Here is a 23,205-nt window from a genome sequence, read left to right on the forward strand (position 1 = left end):
GGCTCATTTGACTCTTTTCAAATAGCTTTATGTTTTATACTGTCGTCTTCATACATGCCTTGATCTCTCATGGAGAAGCTGTAATTTACATGTCTGCAGTTCCATGCCTGACATGAAAGATGGATAGAGTATAAAAGCATGTGTTCATAATACATGATGATGCAGATGGAACCATTTTTCTAGTTCCCATCTGATCTTTGAGTACAGTTTTGTAAAGATGAGCTAGATCATGTAACATAAGTGCTGATGAGCAGGTGGTGAAACCACATCATGTCAATGCTCTAGGGGAACTAAATTGGTTTTTCAATGAAGACAATCATGCATACATGTCTTAAATTTTTTTTTTTTTTTTATACTAGTTTGTCAGAGTTGAGTAAATGTTAATTTGCTGCTTCGGCTGCAGGCAACAGTCATATGCAACAGATACTTGCTTAACCTGTACACTTCGTAGGTATCATTTTAGCACTCCGATGTCATGTAATAAAAAACTCTGGACATGATTTGTACATATGATTAGGCAAACCCTAACAGTTGTGATGTGGTTTTAGATAGCTGAATTCTTAGTTTCAATAATCTAAAGATATCAATTTTAGTGATCAAAGATCAAATCTGACAGACCTCAAATATAAAATAAGTTGCTGAAGAGAAGAGAATACCAGTTCGTTTCTTTTCCTTTGTTGGATGAACTCTTGGTTCTTGTAGTAAAAAATCAAGTTCTGCATCAGATAGCAATCCTAATAAAAATTCAAGTTTGAATGATCAGAGATCAAACCTGACAACCAGGATGCTCAATTCTGTCTTAGGTTGTTTTTAAAATGCTGAACTCTTAGTTGTCGTAATCAAAGATCGAATTCCTGTGTTAAAAGATCAAACCTGACAATCTCAAATATCAAAAAAGTAAGTTGAGGCAGAGAAAGAGAATGGCAACTCTGGATGCTAAATTCTGATCTTTCTTAATTACAGTGAAATATTTTCAAGAAGTATAATTAATGTAAAAAATATGGAGAAGAAGAATCCCATATGTAAAACCCCAGCCACGCACATAAAAAGAATTTTTTTGCGACTAGACTAAAGCGCTAGACATGAATTTCTTTCTAGTAACAAAATACAGAGGGGCATCAGTCACTAATCTATACTAAACAATTAAATAAACTTTTCTAAAATGCTTGATTTGTTAGAATGTGGAGGTCGAAAGTCCTCCAATCGCAGACACGAACTTGCTCGAATTTCATTCAAGACAGTTTCTCCTTTCTCTGTGTTAATTACCCCCAAGGTGCTTCCAAGAACATCAGCAGCCAGCCCTGTTTCTAGTAGACGCCCTGGCTCCTCTCCCCCATCATATATTAAACGTCCAATCTCACTCAGGGTAACCACATTTTCTACTATGATTTTGGCAAGGATATGACCAAGAAATTCAGCAGCTTTCGGAGCATCATTCACTACATCCTCCAATGTGCTGAGAACAGATTCAAACCTAAATGGACAAAAAAAAAAAAAAACTCATAAAATAATGACCTCTGAAGGTTATAACCAATCAATAGATATCTACGTTAAATGGATACTTCATTCTCCCTAGGTACATATTGTTAAATAATTCTCATACCCTTTAACAAGTTGATCTTGGCTCAACACACCATCATGGGACCTTGCCAGATTGACAAGTAGCTTTGCCAAAAGATGCCGTTCCATATCTTTCCTCTCGAAAGAGTCTGTTACCCAAAGAGCAATCATTGTCGGATGGAAGCTCTGAGAGTTCAAATCTTTGATGCACAAAGCAACTTCTTTCTCATCCCTAGCACTGAAAGAATTAAAAGAGAAAAGTGCTCAGTACTTGATAAAAGCAACCTGATATTAACATCAAAGGCTGAATAAAAAAAGGAGGGCAGCAGTATAAACATGAAATATGTACTAAAATTCTTAAGTTTACCATCAACGACTGCACTACTTAGCTTAAATCGGGCCATCAGAATCAGTATCAAAATCATGGAAGATATAACCAACATACTTTGATTTTTTATTTTTTTTTAAAGACTCAATTTAAATCAAAATCCTATTAAGTTCCAGAAATTAGATAACTTACTATAACTTTTCAAGTTCACCATCATCAACTGCAGTACGCATTTAAATCAAGGCATCAGTATCAATATTAAAATCATGTAATTAGCCACATATTTTCAGTAAAACAACTTTCAAAACTCAATGTCCTTTGAGTTTTACAAACAACTAAAACTCTTGAAAATTTTGCTTCTAAATAAGTGACAAGACTGCATTGGAACAATTTAGTTGTAGTCACATCATTAGATTAACTACCAGCATATTTGATATTAAAGATCCTAAAGCCAAACACATTTTAGGAGCAGTTTTATATTTCAAGTTTCTGCCTGACTAAAATGTATAGTCCATAAATGCAAATGAATGTATTTGCATTTACATACATTTAAGGAGTATTTTGAGCGAAGCCTGATGTTTGGCCTCGTGCAGGAGATGCTGCAAGAGGTCTATTTGGGTTCCTCAAATCCCTATTACTGAAACTCATGCCAGGTTCCTGGGAACTCAACTGGTCATAAGCAGCTGGCGCTGCAAATCTCTCTCTCATATCTCTTGGCATGAATTCCTCTCTAGAACCATAATTAGCCCGCTCTGGTAGAGAACTAAAACCATTCAAACCAGCAGCCAATCTTCTTGAATCTCCAGAAATAGGAGAAACATCAGCTAAGGGAGTACTTGGCATTGCTGGCGGTCCTCTAAAATCCATCCCTCTAGCTAGGCCACGCTGATGGCCCAAAGCAATAGAATCATCACCGACTGGTCTTTGAGGCAAGGGAACTAACAAATTCCTAGTCTCAATACGCAGCCTGTCATCCATGCGAGCATCCTGAGCCCCAAAACCACGGAGCTGAGTTGGTGACCCACGGAAACTACCTACCTGAGGACCAGGAGAAGATAACACAGATGCTCGTGGGCCAAAATCCGAGGGTGCCCTTCTTGCAGCAGGATTGATGCCCGGACCATGAGCAAGCCTACTGGCTTGTGCTTGTCGCTCTTGAGCGACATCTCTGTGCACTTCTTCAATCTTTTTAGGCCCGTCAACTTTCCTCCTCTGCTGCCACTTATTCTTTCTCAGATCAATAGCATCTTTCAACATGAACCTAACCCTAGAAGATAATTTCACATTGTTTGACAACTTAGCCATCCTCTCAAAATAGGCATCCATAGACACCTTTGCTTTGGGATGGTCTATCATTTCTCCAATCGTACTCATTAATTTGCACAAAGCCTCAATATCTTCTTCATCAGGATTCTCATATTCACCAAGTAATTTCTTGATGCATTCATGCATGATTTTCTCAGTTAACATTTTCTTCTTGTACACCTCTCCAATAAGTCTGATGTTACCCAACATTCGTCTCCGTGCCTTGATTCTCTTCTCCTCTCTTTCCTCCTCAGACCGTTTAGCCTCACCCACTTCCTCAACTTTATTTGCTTCTTCTTGCTCTCTCTCCCCTCTTTCAAATTCCTCCTGGCACTTGTTCAGCAGCAATCTCTTGAAAGTAATCTTTTCATTGCCTTCACTAAAATCAGGCAACTCTCCTGCCAGATGATAACAGAAGTTCGCATACATTTCACAGAAAGTAGGCTCCATCAAAGCTTTGTCAAAGATTTGTGAGATGACACCTGTGAGTGTAACTGCATTGTCAATGTTCACTGCTTTTACTTGCTCAAAGAGTTTCTCAAAGTTTTGGGGAGTTAGTTTGTTCAAAATGGCTTTTAGTTGCCTTTGCTTTAAGGTTTCCTCATCAGTAACTTTACCCATTTCATACTTTCTTGCAGCTCTGTGCATCATCTGTAATGGTGTTTGTGGTGAAGAAATCAACCCCTTCTGCGAATAGTTAGCAACAGGCTGCCACCTGTCAGTATCAGGACTATTTCTTGGCATCCCTCCTTGCAGACCCATAGGGTGCATTGGTCCAGCAAGGATCCCTCCAACAAATGGCAGCGATGTTTGAGCTCGTGGGTGCCTTACAATGCCAAAGTTACCTCCCTGGGCAGGCTGAAAACTTGCAGCAGCACCATAACTAGGATCAAGACGCATATCCCTTCCTGACCTAAAAGAACCAGATAGTTTCACACATCTCTCGTTATCAACCATTCCACTACCACGTCGATCTAATCGAGATCCACTAGATTGCCTATCCATTTTTCTTCTAGGACTAGGATATGAATCACGATCAACAAGGTGCGAGCCATTGACATTGGGAGTCATCAAGGGCGCAATATCTGAAGCAATCTCAAAACCTTGTGGAAGATCAGTACACTGCTCGGCAAACTTAAGAAGGAAATCTCTGGAATACTTCTTTGATATATTCCCACTTCCATCTTTCTCGATATTTATTAACCCTTCATGAGCCTTCTCGCCATTATTAGAAGTTTCTAATTTTGGTGCACAGCTGTCAGCAGCATCTTCCCAATCATCAAGTTGAGCCTTATCCTGTGCAAGTTTCTCACTTCCTGTAGAATCCACCTGAGGGGACTCATGAGATACCAGCTTCAAATCAACCCCAGTGCAATTGCTCTCTGCACTTGCTGAAGGTACGACTGTCTCTTTCTTTTCCTCGGGAATTTTAAAAGCTATGTAGCGATCAGAAGTTGTCCCGGCAGCATCAGCCTTCTCAAGAAATTCTTGTCTTTTTTTCCTCCATCTAACTGAAGTACTCTTTGTCCTACTGAGATCTGGTGCAGGTTTGTCCTTTGAACTAGGTACAGGAACACCACCTCCTTCATATTTTGATGATGAATCGAAGAGACCAGTAGTTGTGACCAGAGTAGACTGCTGGTCAGATGCACCAGATTTAGTAACAGTGACCTCATTGCTATCGACGGCTTTTGCAGATGCATTGGAACCAAAGGTGATTACAACATGTGAACTTTCAAGATCTGTAGATTTGGATACTTTAGAGGAAGAAAAATCCATACTATCAGAGACTCTCTTATTTTCAATGCTAGCCCCAACGTCTTCATCAAGCATTGGACGTGCAGTAACAAAGGTAGGAACAATATAACTGGTAGTTGATACCTCCAAAGCAGAATTCTGATCGGATTCAAGCTCCATAGATTTCAAGGGATCCTTAATTCTATTAATTTCAGGTTTCAGTTGCTCATCAAGCTTGGAAGAACCATCTATATTAGCATGCTGAACCACGTCCAAGCAATCAACATTACTGCCAGTACCAGAAACTTCAGATGAATCAAAGGTTAAGCCGTCTCTCTTCCTGTCTGTCCTCAGATCTATAGAAGAAGTTGAAGAACCATTAATTGATAACTTCTTGGTAGGTTGTGGCAAAACATAAGCAGCTGATGATGATGTTAAAGCTGTTTTGGCCCTTATAGTGTCAGAGACTGCACTGTCGGAGGAAATACTGTGTTCTGCAGTGTGGGAAGCCGAGTAGGATGTTGACATGGACTGTCAAACAATGTGTAAAAAAACATATAAATAGATGCAAAAAAAAAAATTACACGTGCAACAACAAATAAAGAGAATGAAAATACCTGATTTGGTGGCTGAATATGTCCTTCCTTACCCGGCTTCTTCTGATAATCTTTTACAGAGTTAGAATAGGTCAAACTGTCCCTCCCGCTGTCATTACCGACAACAACCCGGCCTGACTCCTCAGACATAGCAGCTGGAGCAGAAGATACGAACTCATCCAAGTTAGTTGCTTGAACTCTTTTTGTTGCTGTAGCTGGCAATGAATTGGATGCTAATGATTCACTTTCACATTTTGGCTGCTGTACAGAGCTCTCTTGACAAGTATCCAAATCTCTTTGAGCCTGAGATAAGCTACCGTCACTAGATGGTACTGAAGGTTTTAGTAATCCAACCTTTTCAACAGCGGGCAAATTAATTGATAAAGATGAATCTATCACCTTTTCTCCAGCAGAAACAATTGCTGGCTTGACTGTAACCAGTGTTATGCCTGATGAAGCAGAGGATGCTACATCGTGAACATCACATGCCAGTTCCACACTTGGTGATTCTAAAGTACCATGTTTAAGATTTACAGATTTATTAACTGGAAGTGAACCATGGGCAGCTGCTGAGTTCATATAAGAAATGTTTTGATGACTCTGGCCAACAGGATAATTAAATCTCAGCCCTTGGGCATTTGGTGCTACTGCTATCTGGCTACTAGACAGTTGCAGAGTATTTGGTGGTGGATAAAAGATGGAATTGGTATTGTAAGGATCGGAATAATAGTTGATTGAATGAGGAGCAAATGATGGAACTGGTTGGAATTGAGAAGGCACAATAGGATGAGACCTTGGACCTGATGACCCACTGTCTAAATATGTATCTGTTCGTTCATTAAGCCTTAATTCTTCGCGAGTCTCAGGGTGTGTAATCTTGACAGTAGTTTTTCGAGGAACACTGAATTTCCCTCCTTGCTGTTGAGGATACTGAGGGGCAATGCCCATTCCCAAGTTGCCCAATTGGGGTGCAAGCTGACCACCCAAAGGTGGCGTGAAACTCAAGCCCTGACCCTGATGCATCATTCCCTGAAGTGGCAATGGGTAAGGCGAAAGACCTGGGACTAAAAGTTGCTGCTGCATCACCTGAGGGTCATTTTCCACTGGGATTGGCATACGCACTGGCATCTGGATTGAAGTAGCACTTACACTCAGAGACTGAGATTGAATCTGTGGATTACTCACACCAAATTGCATGGGAACCTGAGGTTGGTGATGAAATGGCATTTGCATTGAGGCCATGGGAATATTAAGATGAGATGACTTCTGTGTCTGGTTCGCAGGGGGTCCTGCGGAGGCTTGTACATCTTTTTTGACCATGGGCATGGAGTGAGCCTCCCCAGAATTAGATTGGCCAGTTGCAACTGAATCTTTTCTTGGTAGCTGCTGCCAAGGAACAGTAGTGGGCAAATTTGACACAGATTTAACAGAAGAACCATGGCATGCCTGCAGGTAAAAATGCCATTTAAATATATAAGTGAATTCCTAAGACTCCAAAACTATATCAGTTAAAAAGCATCAGATCATGAACATGGTAGACCAACAAATGTGATGGCCCCAAATATCTTGTATTCATATTATACTTGGTTTCTACAGAGTATTCTGCAGTGTAACATTTCATGGTTCTTGAAAACTAAGCTGCATCTTTTTTATGGAAAGAGACAAACCTGATCGCGTTTCTGCTCATCCAAATTTGGGGGTGCTGAGCTAGTTTGTGCTGGAATCTAATACAGATGAGAACACAAGACCTGCTATTAGAAACAAGGCTTCAAATGGAAAATAGATGGAACACCAACATGAATAGTTAGATACCTGCATTCCATTCATTGAACCAGGACTTATGGACCCAAACTGTAAAGAGAATGCTTGGGATGCATCTCCTGGAGTTAATCCATAAGAAACAGTTAAAAGCATATAATTAGTTACATCAGCTTAAAGCTAGAAATGATATCATGGCAAGCGAACAGCCAAAATACTACGTAAGTTGAAGATCCCCAAGTTTTCATGTAATCGAGGTAGTTTGATCTTATATACTTAGAACACCAAACAGAAAACAAACATACCCTTTGTGGGGTGTGTGGAAAAACTACTGTCAGAACTCAAGGAGGCAGATAGAGAAGTTGGAGCCTTCGGAACAGCTTGGGTGCTTCTCTGATTGGCAGATGATCCAACCGGCTTGGCAACACCACTTGCAACCAGCATATTGGATGCTCCTATCAACAAAAATGAACATGAATGTGAATAACATCAAGATGATCCTAATTTATTCAATTATGAATCTAAAATCGGAAACAAGCTTAGGAATTTTGAATCATACCTTGCAATTGGGGCTGTACACGTGCACCAGTTTGTATATTACGAGCAGCAGAAGCATTACTAGACTCAGTAGAATTTACAGCCGGAGTATGTACCCTGGGTTGCCCTCCTTGTGCATTGTTAGACTTCTTAAAACTATAATATCAGGATCAACCAACAGAAAAACGATCAGCAATCCACAAAATCTCATAGAAAACCCTAAATTAACTGGCAATTAAACGCAAAGAAAAAAAAACAAAGCAGAAGTCGAAAGCCTAAAGCATGATGAAGAATTTTGGTTACCTTCGACTGGAAGATGAAGACGAAGAAAGAGACGATGAAGGGGCGGGACCACCGCCAGCCCCCTCACCGTAAACGCCTGAGGAGGTCCGCTGCTGCTGATTAGAGCTGGCGGATCGCCCTAATTTTCTGTACTGTTGTTGCTCACTTTTATCTGACCTTGATTGCTTGAAGGACATATATTCCACCCTTGACTCCTCCTAATTCCCCTCTTTTTTTCCCTTTTTTTTTTTAATTTCAATATCTGCATCCAAACAGATTGAAAAAATCCAAATGCGACATTATAAGAAGAATGCAATGAGAATTGAATAATTAGGGTTCGATCGGCTGAAGAGAGTGCGTACCTTTGATATTCAAAAGAGTGTGCGATACACACAACACAGCAGTACAAGCAGGATAGAATTAGAATAGCGAATGTCGGTTTATTTAATAAAAATTTTAAAAAAATTTTAACTTGTTTATTTAATTATTTAATATTTAATTTAATTGAGGGCTAATATATATATATATATGACAAATGAGGGCTAATATATTCATCAAACATGGCAGGGAACCTTGTTGGAGGTTGCCAAAGGTGGAACGTACGAATGGTGTAAGGACGTTGGAGACTGGTCACTCCTCATAGGATTTGTTCGATAGATTGAAATTTGTTCAACTGTTGAAGCTTAGCTATGTTGAAGCTGAGCTATGGGAAGCATACGATGGATTATGACAAGCTTAGAATAAGGGAGCAAGGAAGGTGATTATTTTGATAGTTTAGAGGTTGTTCATATGTTATTGAATCTTATGTTAGAGATTTTACATTTTGCAATAGCTCGAAATGTCAATTATTTGATATAAAATCAATGCGAAGCGAAGATACAACATGTCTAGAAGGAAGGAAATAAAGCAACAAATATATTAGCTAGATAGGCCTCTAATAAGGAGATAGGATTCAACAGTTTCTTACAACCACCTGGTTATGTTTTAAATCTTATTCATAATTATCTAAAGGGTTTGACTAGGCAGTATTTGAATGTAAAAGTTCATTTTTGTCTTTTTTTTACCAAAAAATATATATATTATTTGGTATTTGAGCTTTGCTTAAATGTTTAATTTTGTATTTGAGTTTTTTTAGTATTTTTTTTTTTTTGCCTGAATGAATTACTTTAGTTTGGTTTAATGTTGAACCTAATATTTGAGTTTTTTTACCCTAATTAAGTACTATTGAGGGGGTTGACTACTTCGAGAGAAGCTTTCCAAGTGTCATCTACAAGACAGTCGATTGGACACTCAACAATGTCAATATTGTCCCCGTGGTTGGGGTTTTGTCTCCTTCCTCCATCGAAAGCCTAGTAAGATTGATAAGGGAAAGCGGCTAGATTAGTGGAGATAGGACTTACAAGACTTGGAGGAGATATCAATATAGTGTGTGATTGATTTTGTAATCACCTACATGTGAGGTAACTCAAACCACCAATCTAAGGGATATAAACCACATACTTACAAGTATGGTACCATTTGAGCTACATGAACCATACATGGCTCTCAACGAATGAGGGAGACAAAACCGCGACACGAGCAATATCTTGGCATTGTTGGAGACTCGACTAGTTGCTCGATGGAAAATACTTCAAAAAATTCTCCCGAATGAATCGACACCCTCAACCAGTACCTATGTCTTTTTTACTAAAGCATGCATGTCAAACATTCATTGGGCCAATTGATATCATTTGGTTTGGTACCAAATTGAACACTAGCACCAAATCTAGGTGCAATTTTGGGACAAATAAAACTCAAGTACCAAATGGTATATTAACTTTTTAGTTAAAAATAAATAATTTAAAAAACAATCCAACCAAATGACTAAATAATTAATGATCTATTTTTTAATAGGTTAAAATATGTCATACGTCCTCGTACTTTTTAAAAATTTAGAGTTTAGTCATATTTTTATTTTAGGAATTTAGTTCCAAAAAATTAGGCATGTTTAAAAAAAAATTAGGGTTCTAAGTCATTTCATTTGAAATTTAGGGAAATAGATTGATTTTGGGATATGTGGCAAAAATGTTCCAGCAGAAAGCATTTTCGAGTGAAATAAGAGGAGAGAGGGGGAAAGCGCCCTCTCTACTGCCATGTCACCCAAATGATTTCTACATTAAACTTAAAAAAAAAATAGTTAGCTTGAATTCTGAAAAGCCAAAAATCTCGCAATAAAGTTTTCTGAGAACCCAAAAATTTCGGGATAAAGTATTCTGAAAACTCGATAATCCTAGTATAAAGTTTTCTGAAAACCAGATTTACGTCCCATCTTTTTTGTGGCAGAACAAGAATATTATCTTAAAAACTTTTCAGAAAAATGCTTCTTAAAAGAAACATTTTTTTGACTTGTCATGTCCAATCTTTTTCAACGTTTTGAAATATGTTTCATATTCGGTGGTAGAGTTTCCTATAAAATGAATATTGATATGGAGAAGTTTTCATTGTTAAATTTCGAGCAGAATATTTGCATGTTAAGGATAATATTGTTAATATTAAAAATCTGAAGTTCAAAAAAATCGACCCAATAAAATAAATTAGTTTTAGTAAGTAAATTTGGTGTCGTTGTTTGAATTTGGTTAATGAGTACTTATTTTTGTATAATGTTTTCGTTTTAATTTTATATTAAACATGTGAAACAGGTTTTATTTTTTGAAGATAAGTAGACGAATTAGAGTCGTTATTTATTATGACGGTCAAATTTGTGACACCAAAATTAGGGTTGTTTTGTATCAGTCCAATCTACAGAATTGACTTTCAATCAAAGCATCAAATTGAACGAGTTGTTGTCAAGAGTTAGAAGGAAACTCTTGATTTCAAGCCAGATGAGAAATTAAAGCTTGAAATATAGATATCTAAGGTTAATGAACCCTATTAGAGACGATACATTTGAGCTCAAAAGCGACATGAATGCCGAGTTGATGTTTGATATGCATTGCTCAACTAGAAATGTTATATTTGAGCTATATGCTCAGTTTGTCGATGTAGAGGAAGGTGGTCTGAGTTCGACAATAGCTCAAGTTAAATTGTTTTCGGAACAAGAAGTAAAAAGTCCAACCACACAATTGTTCGATGGTTTCACGATATTGTTACAAAGCTCGCATCAAGGAATGCCAAAATCATTCTTGGGAAGGCATTCCTCGATTTCAGCCCTTAATTTCAACTTTGGCGTACAATCGGGGTTAGTAGGTACCTTGAACGCAGAGACCTCGATACGACATTTTGTGAGTGCTTTTGATTTCAACTTTAGAACATCGATATTCTATGTTGGAAACACTTATGTGGGTATGCCATTAAGTTACACAAGTCAACAATCCATAAGTAATATTGGTCTTAACGTAGGGCTAATAAGAACGGATGATATTTTCCCTACAACCTATACCGATGAAGGGACATCCAATCCTAGACATGAAATCATAATTGGGGTTGATAACAAAAAGAAAGTTGAAATTGATGACAATTCAATCCTGGAGTTCGGGCCAGATGGTTCAGAAATTGCATTATTTTCTGAACCGGAGAACATTCCTATTGAACCAAAAGAGAGTGATTTTGGCAGTGAAGGTCTGGACAATACTGGAGGAATCCAACTAGCTTTTATGGTGTATGAACCTCCACCCCACGTGCTTAATGTCGACATTAATGCTAAAGATGAGTTAGAATTTCCAGAACTTCCTCATAGAAGATCAAACCATGTGAGTTATTTTACAAATTTTGATGATTTACAAGTTGGAATAGAGTTTTCCTCCAAAGATGTTGTTGTTGATGCAGTAAAGCGGTATAACATAAACATAGGGTCAATTTCCATTTTACAAAACCACAATCCAAAAAAAAAGAGTTGAAGTGCGCAATGCATGAAAGTAGATTTCTATAGAAAATCATGACATCAATGAAAAAGATGGAGTTTTGGACAATAAAAAAATATAACGTTCCACATACTTGTGTTGTTGCAGGTATGTCACAGGATCATCCAATATTAGATTCTAACCATATCTCTGACATTGCCTTACCTATGGCAAAATATTTGTGTTATTGCAGGTATGTCACAAGATTATCAGAAATTGGATTCAGACATTAACTTTGACATTGCCTTACCTATGGTCAAAGTGAATCCTCAAATTCTCATGCTGGTTTTGATTGCTAATACCGTAGTGAGTATAATTACACTGTGTTGTACTACAAGGCATGGGTTGCAAAACAGAAGGCAATTGAAAATATGTATAACGATGAGATAAATCATATAATAATGTGTGGTAATGATTGAAGGTACTGAATCAATACGTCTCAAGTACTGTCATCGATCTATAAATGGAACCTGCGTATCATAAAAATCGAATGGTTCAAGATAACAGAAATTTCCATCGTCTTTTTTGGACATCCAAGCCATGCATTGAAACATTTCGGTACCTTAAGTCATTAGTAAAATTGAAGGCACATTCATGTACGGGAGATATAACTATCATTTGTTGTTGGTTGTTGCATAGGACAATAATCAGAAAATATTGCCAATGGCTTTTGCAATTGTTGAACAAGAAACAAGTAATGCTTGGGACTTCTTATTGACTAACTTGAAAATGCATGTTGATTCGCAACCCGATATATGCGTTATTTCTGATAGGGCACAAGGAATACAAGTTGTGATTGATCGATGTGGAAGCCTATGAGATTGTGCACACCATAGGTATTGTATACGTCCTATCGGGTCAAATTAAATGGGCCAATTTCACAAGGATGATGAGCGATAATATGTTATTAACATGGGTACATAGTGAATATTATTTTATATATCATTCTGTGACATATACATTGTTTGTATTCATGGATATATTCTTTATTTTCTTTGATAGGGTATGAGTTTATCCAACATCAATTCCATGGAATGTTGGAGAATTTGCAAGCAATAAACAAAAAAGGGGTTGAATACCTCGATAGGATACCCAATAAACAATGGACTCAATCATATGATGGAGGTTTACAGTAACGGCATATGACAACGAACCTAGCGGAATGCATAAATTCAGTATTGAATGGGATGTGCCATTTGTTGATAACATCAATGGTAAAAAAAAAACATTTTCTGCTTATCAGCCTTGTTTCCAAAGTGAGCGGAAAAACATGTTGGACAAATAAATGGCAAACACATTTGGTATGAAAAAGTGAGAAAAATATGCCGAAAAATTCAATAAGAGCAAATTCTATATCTGCAGTGTATTACTCGAGTCTGAATGAAATATTTTAGGTTAAGGAGTTCCATAAACCTAACAAGGGTATCATCAAGAGATCGTACCATGTATACCTAACACAAGGACCTGTGACTATAGGAGATTTCAAACCTGTGACTATAGGAGATTTCAAACACTATGTTTTTCATGTGCACATGCAATCTCGGTACATTTGGATTGCATGAACTATGTTGATGAAGTGTACAAACTAAAACAAATATATAAAGTATTGAAATCTACATTTGTATTACATGAACTATGTTGATGATTGTCTATTTCGAATGTTCCATTCGAATTTCTTCCTAATATTAAGGTGCGTCGCAAGCCAAAAGGTCGATCGAAATCTAGTCAAATATGCAATAATATGGATAATTGGGAAAAGATAGACCAATTGAGCATTTGCGGCTTTTGTAGAAACCCAAGACATAGTAAGAAAACGTGTCCACATTTGGGGGCAACGTTCAGGCAAGGGTCGAATTAAAAATTAATTAATTAAGCTATATTTTTACATTTTTTATAAACATACAAAAACTAAATATCTTCAAGCTCATTGATTTAACAATAATTGAATATCTTGAAGCTCATTTGGTATAACCAAATGACTCGCATCATTGTTTCACCGATTCAAATAATATTTTATTCCAAAAATATAATAAAAAAATATGATAATTGAATTATTAAATGAATCTCACCTTATTACGAATGAGAATTGATAAGGGAAGTTGACTTGAGGACGTAAAAATGGTAAGTGGTACCATGTCCATGACTGCAGGAGTATATAACCATCAATTTTAATTTGTTGTGATTCAGTTTCTCGACGCATCTCTTAATACAATGTAGCCAAGACAATTGATCCCCAAGTGAGTCGCCCAAATTATTTTAGGTTGATTGGTTGCAGGAACCACCTTAAATATATCAGATTTTGAAATTTATCTAGCATTAGAAGACCCCTGGTTAACTTCAGTATGAATACCTGTAACATCCCAATATAGGGCCTAGTCGGAACAGTGATTTTGAGACCACGAATCCGAGGCTAAGAAAATTATTTTATTTATATTTTAGTGTAAATTATTTTATTTATATTTTAGTGTACTAGCATAATTATATAGATACATAAAAATTTTGATAAATTAATTTTAGCGATTTTGAGTCCAATTGTGAAAAATGACTAAATCGCATTAAGTGTAAAAGTCCAAATTTGATAGAAAAAGAGTGTTAATTTGTCGTGGACTAATTTTGTAGGCTTTTAAAGGGCAATTAACCCCTTAAAGACAAGGGTGACCGGCCATAGTAGTATAGGGGACAAAAGTTTTGGTTTAGGTGAATTAGGTGGACCTATTTGACTTGAAATATTATAATAAAAAAAAAAGATGATATCATACTTCATCTTCTCCATTGTTCCACCAAAAATTTCAGCAAAGAGATGGGTTTTTGAAGCTTTAAATTTCAGCAACTCATTACTCACACAAGTAAGTGATTTCCTTGATAATTTTTGTACTTTTGGAATCCCCTTTGCATTAGCTTTCTTTTGAGGGGACTATGTTACAAAATGGTAAATGTTCTACGAAGTTGCCATGAAAGGTTTCATGAGGTTTGCTAAGTTTTGGTGGAAAAATATGAGTCTTAGTTGTCAAATAAACAACTTTTATGAAATGTGTTAGCATAAAAACACCTAATTGAACCATTTTGCAAAGTTTGTGAAATTGGTAATAAATGTATGATATAGATGGAATTGTAAGATGCCATAAGCATAAATATTATTAGGCTAGGCTTGAATGATTAGAAAATGCGATGAAAATCGAATTACGAGCCCAAGGGAAAATCATAATTTTAGTAAGGTTTAGGGACAAATTGCTCATTTTGCCCTAGGATGAGATAGGGATTACAAAGGAATTAAATAATGTATTGATATAGTTATTTTACTGATTTAGACCTAGATAAACCAAATCCAAAAGTTGACCGAGGGAAACGAAAGGTTTCGGAGTGATCAAAGCCCAAATCCGAAACAATCACCAGGTAAGTTCGAATAGCTCAAAGTAGACTCTAATGTACTTAAAATGTATATTATTGATTGTATAAATGTGGTAAATGCCTATTGCGTGATAATTTATGAGATTTGATTAAGTAAGTAAAATGCATGTAAGAATGTCCCGGTTGAATGAATAGGGTTACTCGATGGAACATCTCGAAAATGAATTGACTGTGACAAGGATCTAGCCCGGACAGGTGATCTTAAAATGATCTAGCCTTCCGAAAAATATGTGTGCCTTAAGGATTTAACCCGGACGGGTAATCCGAAGTAGGGTCTGAATTTAGCCTAGACTGGTAATTCAGATCTGAGTTCATTAGAGTATATGTTGTTATAAGGGAATTTAGCTTGAACTGGTAATCCCAACATTTACTCTATGAGTTTGTATTACGGGGAATTTAGCCTGATTTGGCAATTCCACCGTAAGATGTGAGGTTCGCTGGAGTGCGTACTCGAAATAACCCCTTGTATGAATTGACGGGAAATGAGATGTCCATCGAAAAACCAAGAAATTCAATAGGACTAACATCAGATTTAAATTGGGAATAATGATGTGATGAGCTCATCTAGATATACTATTACCTTGCCATGCCATGAGACTAACTTAGTGGTTGAGTGCATGTGATATGAAATTTATTCTATACTTGTTTGGATGGAGTATTTACTATGGCTATATGTTAAATAGTCGGTAAGTTTACTTTCCCATTATCCGGACTTATTAAGCATGTTAATGCTTACCCTCTTTTTATTCTCTCCTGTTTTACAGTACTTGTGGACTCTTGAGGATTGGAAGACTATTGGAGCGTTAATCACACTATCGACTTAATCCTATTTTAGGTATTTGTGAAAGCTTTTATTTTGTTATAATGGCATGTATAGGGCTAGACTAGGATGTTTGATTTAATGAGAAATTGGTTATATATTTTGGCTTAAGTCAAAAGCCCTTCATTTTGTATCAAGCCTAGAATAGTGGCTAATATTCATTTTGGTAAATGCTTATAATGTTCTTTCTATGGATGAATTGGCGTCCATTGTGATAAAATTAGTATATTGAAATGATCTTGTGTAGGTTGTGTATAATAGGTGACAAATGGTTTGGAAATGGGCTCTTTTGTCCACACGGGCAAGACACACGGGCATGTGTCTAGGCCGTGTGTGACACACGGCTTACTCCCATGGGTGTGTGTTATGGCCGTGCGTCCCTTGCACTTAAAATTTTTAAGTCATTATTTTACACGGGCAGGCCACACGGACGTGTGCCATGGCCGTGTATTAAAGTTAGTATTGTACACGGGCGTGCGTCATGGCCGTGTTTTAAAGTCAGTGTTGCACACGAGCTAAGGGCATGGGCATGTCCCAAACCACACGAGCGTTCGTGACCACATGGTCCATACCCACACGGGCGTGTGGAGCCTTAAAGCATGAATTTTCCAAGTTTTTTTGAGCCCTTGGTTTGACCCCGAACCACTTTGAATGTATGTTTTGAGACTCTTAAGCCAAATTAAGGGACAGGTTACTTATAGAACGAAAAGTTTTAAATTGATCAAAATTTTATGGCCCGATTTCTTAAGATTGGTTGAGTTTAAGTTTGGTAGCACCTCAAACCCTGTTCCAGCGCTGGATACGGGTGAGAGGTGTTACAATACCTGAACGAATTATTGTCTTTCAACCACACTAAAAGAGTTGTTAAGATGTGAGAATTTATTTTCTAATCATTTCATATCTATCCAGTTACCACTAAACTTGTCTGACATATTTCCCAATAGTTGGTAGCAAATTGCGCTTCAATCACCAACGGGCACAACCCCCGTAACGACTGGCCCATCAACCGGTAGGCCGAGTTGTAATGTCACATGCTCGAGTGTAATCATATACTCATCACACGGAATATGTAATGTATATGTTTCAGGTCTTCATCTTTTCAGCAAAACACTGATAAGTGCAGGCTCCAATTTAGTCCCGCCGGACATATAGGACACATGTAAGAATCTCACCTCTTCCAAGTATTGTTCACTAACACGCGGTGCTCTTGCACTTAAATTGTGTATATATGTTTCAATAATTCAATTTTTTTCTTGATTATATAAACATAATTAACAACTTAATAATTATATTAATTAAAATAAAAAAATATAATAAGATTTTTTTACCATTTATAATTGGACGTTGAAAATTTTTTTATGATACAAACGAATTAGAAGCGTTAACATTTTTAAAATCTTTAAGATGATGAAAATCGAATAAAATCTAAGCAATTGCAAACGGTTAAGATAGAAAATTGATAGAAGAAGAAACTGAGAGAAATTTGAAAGATCGGAATAGAAATTTAAGAATAAAAGAGTCGAGAGAGTTAAGAGAATGGATGAATAAGATTGAATGAAAAAATTGAAAGTGCAAAAGGTGCATATAGAAAAAAAATTAGTTGTTGGGGATTTTTTTTCAATAGTTGTTGGTTCCAATGGTTTAAAAATCATTGTCCTTGATTTTTTAACTATTGTCGTTCCTATAGTTAACATATATATTTTTTATTTTTTAAAATAAATCCTATGTAGGGTTTCGGGTGTCATGTGACACCTGTGTACCGCAAAACTACTTATTTCTTTAAATTAAAAAAAAAAAAGCCTAAAATCCTAAATATTTTTAAAAAGTGGCATATATGCCTAATTTTTCCATTTAGTTCTTCTATCTTTTAGATTTCAAAATTCAAGTTTAACTATTATCTTGTTATATTTTGTTGTTAAATTTAAGTTAATTACAACATCATTTTGTAATTATATGGCTAACAAGTGAATTTTTTTATTTCAAAATATTCACATTAACAAAATTAACAATATTAACAGTTAAACTTAAAATTTGAAATCTACAAAATAAAATAAAATTTCTAAATATAAAAATATAATAACTAAATTTTAAAATCTTAAAAATATATAAACTTATGACTTATTTTTGTTAATACATTATTTAAATTCAACTGAATTAATCACATGAATTAAAACTAACGCGCATTGAACACAAGCCCAATCTAATAAATTTATTAAACCCATTGCTCTACCTTAAACCCACCATGTTACCGAATTAATCGATTATCCACATCCATCGATTTAATTTAAATAATATCAATGAAATTTGTTGCGATAAATCATTCGGTTATTTTCAATTAAAATTAAAATTAATTAGATATAATGATAAATTTAGCCCTCAATATTTATATCTTTTGTCAAATTATCTCTTATTATTGTTTGAGCAAAATTTAATCATTAACTTTAAAAAACAGTCAAATTGTTTTTTAACGAAAACTTGATTAAAATATTAATTTTTAACAATATTAGCCTAACAATTACTTTGAAACCCTACATATACTTCATACTCACATGACATTATTTATTTTTTGTCACTTTAATAAATAATTTAAAATTATAAAATAAAAATAATACAAAATATATGTCGATTGACATGTTAAAAATTAATATTTTTATTAAAAAATAATTTGATTTTTATAAAAAATTATGATTAAATTCGACTATTTTTAAAATATTAAAATTTAATTTAATTCAAAAATAATAATAACCAAGAACATGTCATCATGCCTCTTTTATCAAAGGCTAGGGAATGGATGGTTGATATTTGAATAGGAGACCTAATCCTAAATTATTCATTGGTAATTAATAAATCAACATTCAACCTACCAAATCAATTTTGTTTTAATATTGAACCGACCAACTCAACACCCTTCAAACAGTATGGATCACATGACTCTTTTTTTTTTATACTATATTTGTGCGATGTACCAATTTATTTAATGTTTTGTATGGTTTTTTTTTTTTATTTTATAAGATATTTGTGTTCACGTGATTTAAATTATTTAAATATTTTTCATAGTAATTAAAGAAAAAAATAATTTTATATAATTATTTTTTCCTTTTAAATTTAATGTACAGTTATAGGTTGTGTATTTAAAAGGGATAGTTCATATGGTTCAATGGTTTGATATAATGGTTTGATATAAGATTTATATTTAGGGTGAATTTGGGCGAGCGGTACGTTTACTTGCGATTAGTGTAAAAAATAGTGGTAACGGTGATATTAGATGCTATAACATGAGACAAAAAATAAGCTAAACGCATCGCATCCAATCGCCCATCCAAATCCACCATTAATTAACTAGAATATATATAAAGTAAAAAAATATTTGAAAATTTACTCTATTCTATTTTAGAGTATATTATTTGGATGGTCACTCAACTTCAAAAATTTTAAATTTCATCATTTACATTTTAAAATTTTAAAATTTTAATCGCCCACCGTTGAAATACTTAATAGTAATACTGACTTAATTTTTTAATTAGGTAAACGCACCAATTATCCTTAAATTTTAATTAAAATTATGTTTTGGTAACCCAATTTTTAAAAGTTACATAATGATCAAATTGTTACATTTTGATCCTCACTTATTAACAAAAAAATCTAAATAAAAATTTCAAACCGAGAATAATTATCAAATTTTGAGTCAAAAAATATTTAACCCATTAATTTTTATTACTTCGTATTTTAAATAAAGAACATCGTTGAACAAAATATACAACTAGGAAAATGAAAGTCAAAATCTAAGTGGACCCTACACCGAAATCATTCACTCGTGTCTGCTTGTGAAGATATGCTTTTTCTTCTTCTTTTTCTATAGGTAGTCTACAAATAAAATTAATTTCTTCAAAAAAATAAATTTATTTAATATAAATCAAAATATATTTAGATTTAGATTAAAATAAATTTGGATAAACATCAAATCTAAAATCATTACGAAAAATTTAATTCTTAATAATTATGTATTTTGTTAATTTGACATTTGTTACATATTTATAATCATTGACTCGAAATTTAGGTATAGTTCAAATCGCTTACCCACAATCTGGTTGGGCCTTATACCAGTTGAATGCACGCAGGTCTTGTAGTGGAGGTCCGCTAGAAGAGCTTCCAAGGGTAATTTGCAGTCCTAATTTGCATATATTAAGGAGTTCGTGTGTGGAGGTTACGAATTATAGTAAGCAAACTAGAATAGTACACGTTTCTAGCATACATAGAGCATACCAAGAATGCCAACTTTATGAATAGTAATCATGTGTATAAATATTCAATTATCCCCTTCAATGAGACACAACGGAAAATACTCAACATCCTTTATTTTTAGCTAAATTTGATTCTCAACATTTTAAAAATAGTCAATTTTCTATTTTTTAACAAAAATAATGACTAAAATGTTAAAATTTTAAATATGAAAACATGTGTGGCAATTTATTTGTACTTCATGTTATTTTTCGTTTTGAATTTTTATGATTTTTTATAACTTCAATTTTATTTTTTTAAATTTATATGTTTTAAATTATTTGTTCTTGTTGTCCTAAAGTATATATGTATTGCCATGCCAACATAGTTAAAAAGTTAATATTTTAATCAACATTTTCGTTAAAACCAAACTACGACCTTTTCTAAAAAATAAATGATTAAATTCAATAAAAAAAGTAAGAACTAATTTAACAAAAATTATAAACATTGGATAATAAATTGATCAAACTGCGAAATTTAAACTCAAAATAATCTTTTAAAAAAAATCAAACATGACATTTACTTCCCAATATTTGATGTTTTTCTTAATTTTCTTCTTTGTTATTTTAAATGGTGAAAGGGATTTATGTCCTAAAAAAACACTCTTTAGAAAATGGTCAAATTTGGAGGCTCATTTGCTATTTAGCCATTTATGGTGGGTTTTTTTGCTATAGAAAATAGATTGAAACAGACAAGACAGAATTTGGTTTTAATTAAATAAAAGTAAAATATTGACTTATTGAATAGTTTATTTATATTCTTAAACGCGCAAACTATAAAAATAGTAACTTTTGTTTGTCTCAGATTACATTTTAGTCATTTATGTTTGAAATGTTATGTTTTAGTCACTTACGTTATTGTTTTGTTACGAAGTGGTCATTCTACCCTTAAACTCTGTTACCTCCCTAACGACAGTCCTACATGACAGTCTAAATGAGTTTTAAATGTCAATTTAGATACCTAGTTGTTAGGATGAAAACCCATTTGAACTACCAGTAGGGCTGCCATTAAGGAGGTAATGAAGCTTAACGGTAGAGTAACCACTTCGTAACAAAAAAATAACGTAACTGACTAAAACGTAATATTTCAAACATAAGTAACTAAAATGTAATATGAGATAAATAAAAGTGATTATTTTTATTGTTTACTCTTTTATTTAAAGCTCCATTCAAATTGGAAGAATTTAAATAGAAAAGTATAAAAATAATTGGATAAAAATAGATTTATTTAAAATATGAATAGTGCTGAAGTTTAAATATTTAAAGTCTAAGTTAAATTTATGATATGTTATTTTTATATATATTATAGTATGAAAAATATATTAATGTTCTGATATGAATACTAAAAATATGTAGAGTATGTCTCATATTTCAGCATAAATAATGTGTGACGTCATGACGTTGTGACGTATTCCTCAATTCTTTCGGCTTTACTTTTTTTAGTTAAACATTGTTTTAGTTTCTTGCTTAAACTTTGATTAGTGTAGATTATTTCAATATTATTTGACCTACAAATTTATCCTATAAATAAATCTTCTACAACCCTAAAAAGATTAACCCGTAACACATTTAAGTATTAGTTTTTACAAGCTTTCAGAGAATTTTGTATTTAAGTTTTGAGGGTTTTTATTTTCAAGTTTTAGGGTTTAATTTTTATCTCTGTCTTTGTACTCTTCGTTGTTGCCGATTTAGTGAAATTGTTTTTGCCTATGATTTTTTATCCTCTTTAGAGGAGTTTTCCACTTAAAATATTTGTAATTGATCTTTTCAATTTCTTCGTTATTTTTCTTTTTCGTTACTTACACGTCCCCAAACAAAATATATATGTTAAACTGTGTATATTTAGATCTTTAATAAAAGAATGTATATATAATGGTAACAATATATAAATTATTAAATATTAATTAAAATTAATTATATTTTTAAAATGGATAAATATCAAAATTTGCATAAACTTTGATTTAATATGCAATTTAATACATAAATTTTGATTTTGTGCAATTATAAATATGAATATTAGACTGTGATTCAAATGTACATATAAAACGCTAATTTTGATTCAATCGTATACGTTTAAAAAACAAACATACCAATTTACATTTATATTATAAATATGTAAAAGTAAAATGAAGTTATACCGATAATTGTTTTAGTTGTTTGTGAAGATTGAATCAAATCAACATTTCATGTATAAAATTATACAAAATCAAAGTTTTATGTATGACATTACATATTAGACTAAAATTCATGTATAATTTTGAGATTTGTCCCTTTCGAAAATAAAAAGGGCTAACTACATAATTAGTCACCAAATTATGGGTGAATGTTCATTTTGGTCACTTAACTAAAAAAAAAAAAAGTTACAACTTGGTCATTGAACTATTCTAAAGTTTTCTTTTAAGTCACTGCGCTATTAAAATTGATGCTATATGGCTTTCGTTATTTGCACTGTCTGTACTAATAAAAAACTCTCATTCCTAATCTTTTCTATAATTCAGTTTTTTTCATGAAATAGTTTTAGACGTCACAAATTTGCAAACCAAAATTCAAGCACATTTTTTTCTTAGATCACCGATACTGACAGTCAGATCGATTTGGATCTAAGGTATGTTCTTCTACTCGTCAATGGATATTGATCCACCATATTGATTATCGTTTTGAGCTCATTAGTGAAACTTAAAAAAAAAAAAACCTTAACAGCCATATGATCTAATTAAAA

The 23,205-nt window shown here is 34.0% G+C and overlaps 1 protein-coding gene across 1 annotated transcript; it reads right to left on the bottom strand.

Annotated features, from left to right (window-relative positions):
* Positions 1 to 934: 934 nt before the first annotated feature.
* Positions 935 to 8,788, bottom strand: LOC108468571 (eukaryotic translation initiation factor 4G-like). The gene is made up of 10 exons (XM_017769453.2): positions 8,466 to 8,788; positions 8,125 to 8,365; positions 7,844 to 7,977; positions 7,590 to 7,739; positions 7,339 to 7,406; positions 7,194 to 7,250; positions 5,548 to 6,972; positions 2,439 to 5,461; positions 1,604 to 1,798; positions 935 to 1,474 (listed from the first exon to the last, which is right to left on the bottom strand). The coding sequence occupies exons 2-10, from the start codon at positions 8,298 to 8,300 to the stop codon at positions 1,144 to 1,146; spliced, it is 5,559 nt and encodes a 1,852-aa protein (XP_017624942.1). The 5' UTR covers positions 8,301 to 8,365; positions 8,466 to 8,788; the 3' UTR covers positions 935 to 1,143.
* Between the last annotated feature and the right edge of the window lie 14,417 nt (positions 8,789 to 23,205).

This window comes from Gossypium arboreum, chromosome 8 (assembly GCF_025698485.1).
Source record: "Gossypium arboreum isolate Shixiya-1 chromosome 8, ASM2569848v2, whole genome shotgun sequence".
NCBI classification, from domain to species: domain Eukaryota; kingdom Viridiplantae; phylum Streptophyta; class Magnoliopsida; order Malvales; family Malvaceae; genus Gossypium; species Gossypium arboreum.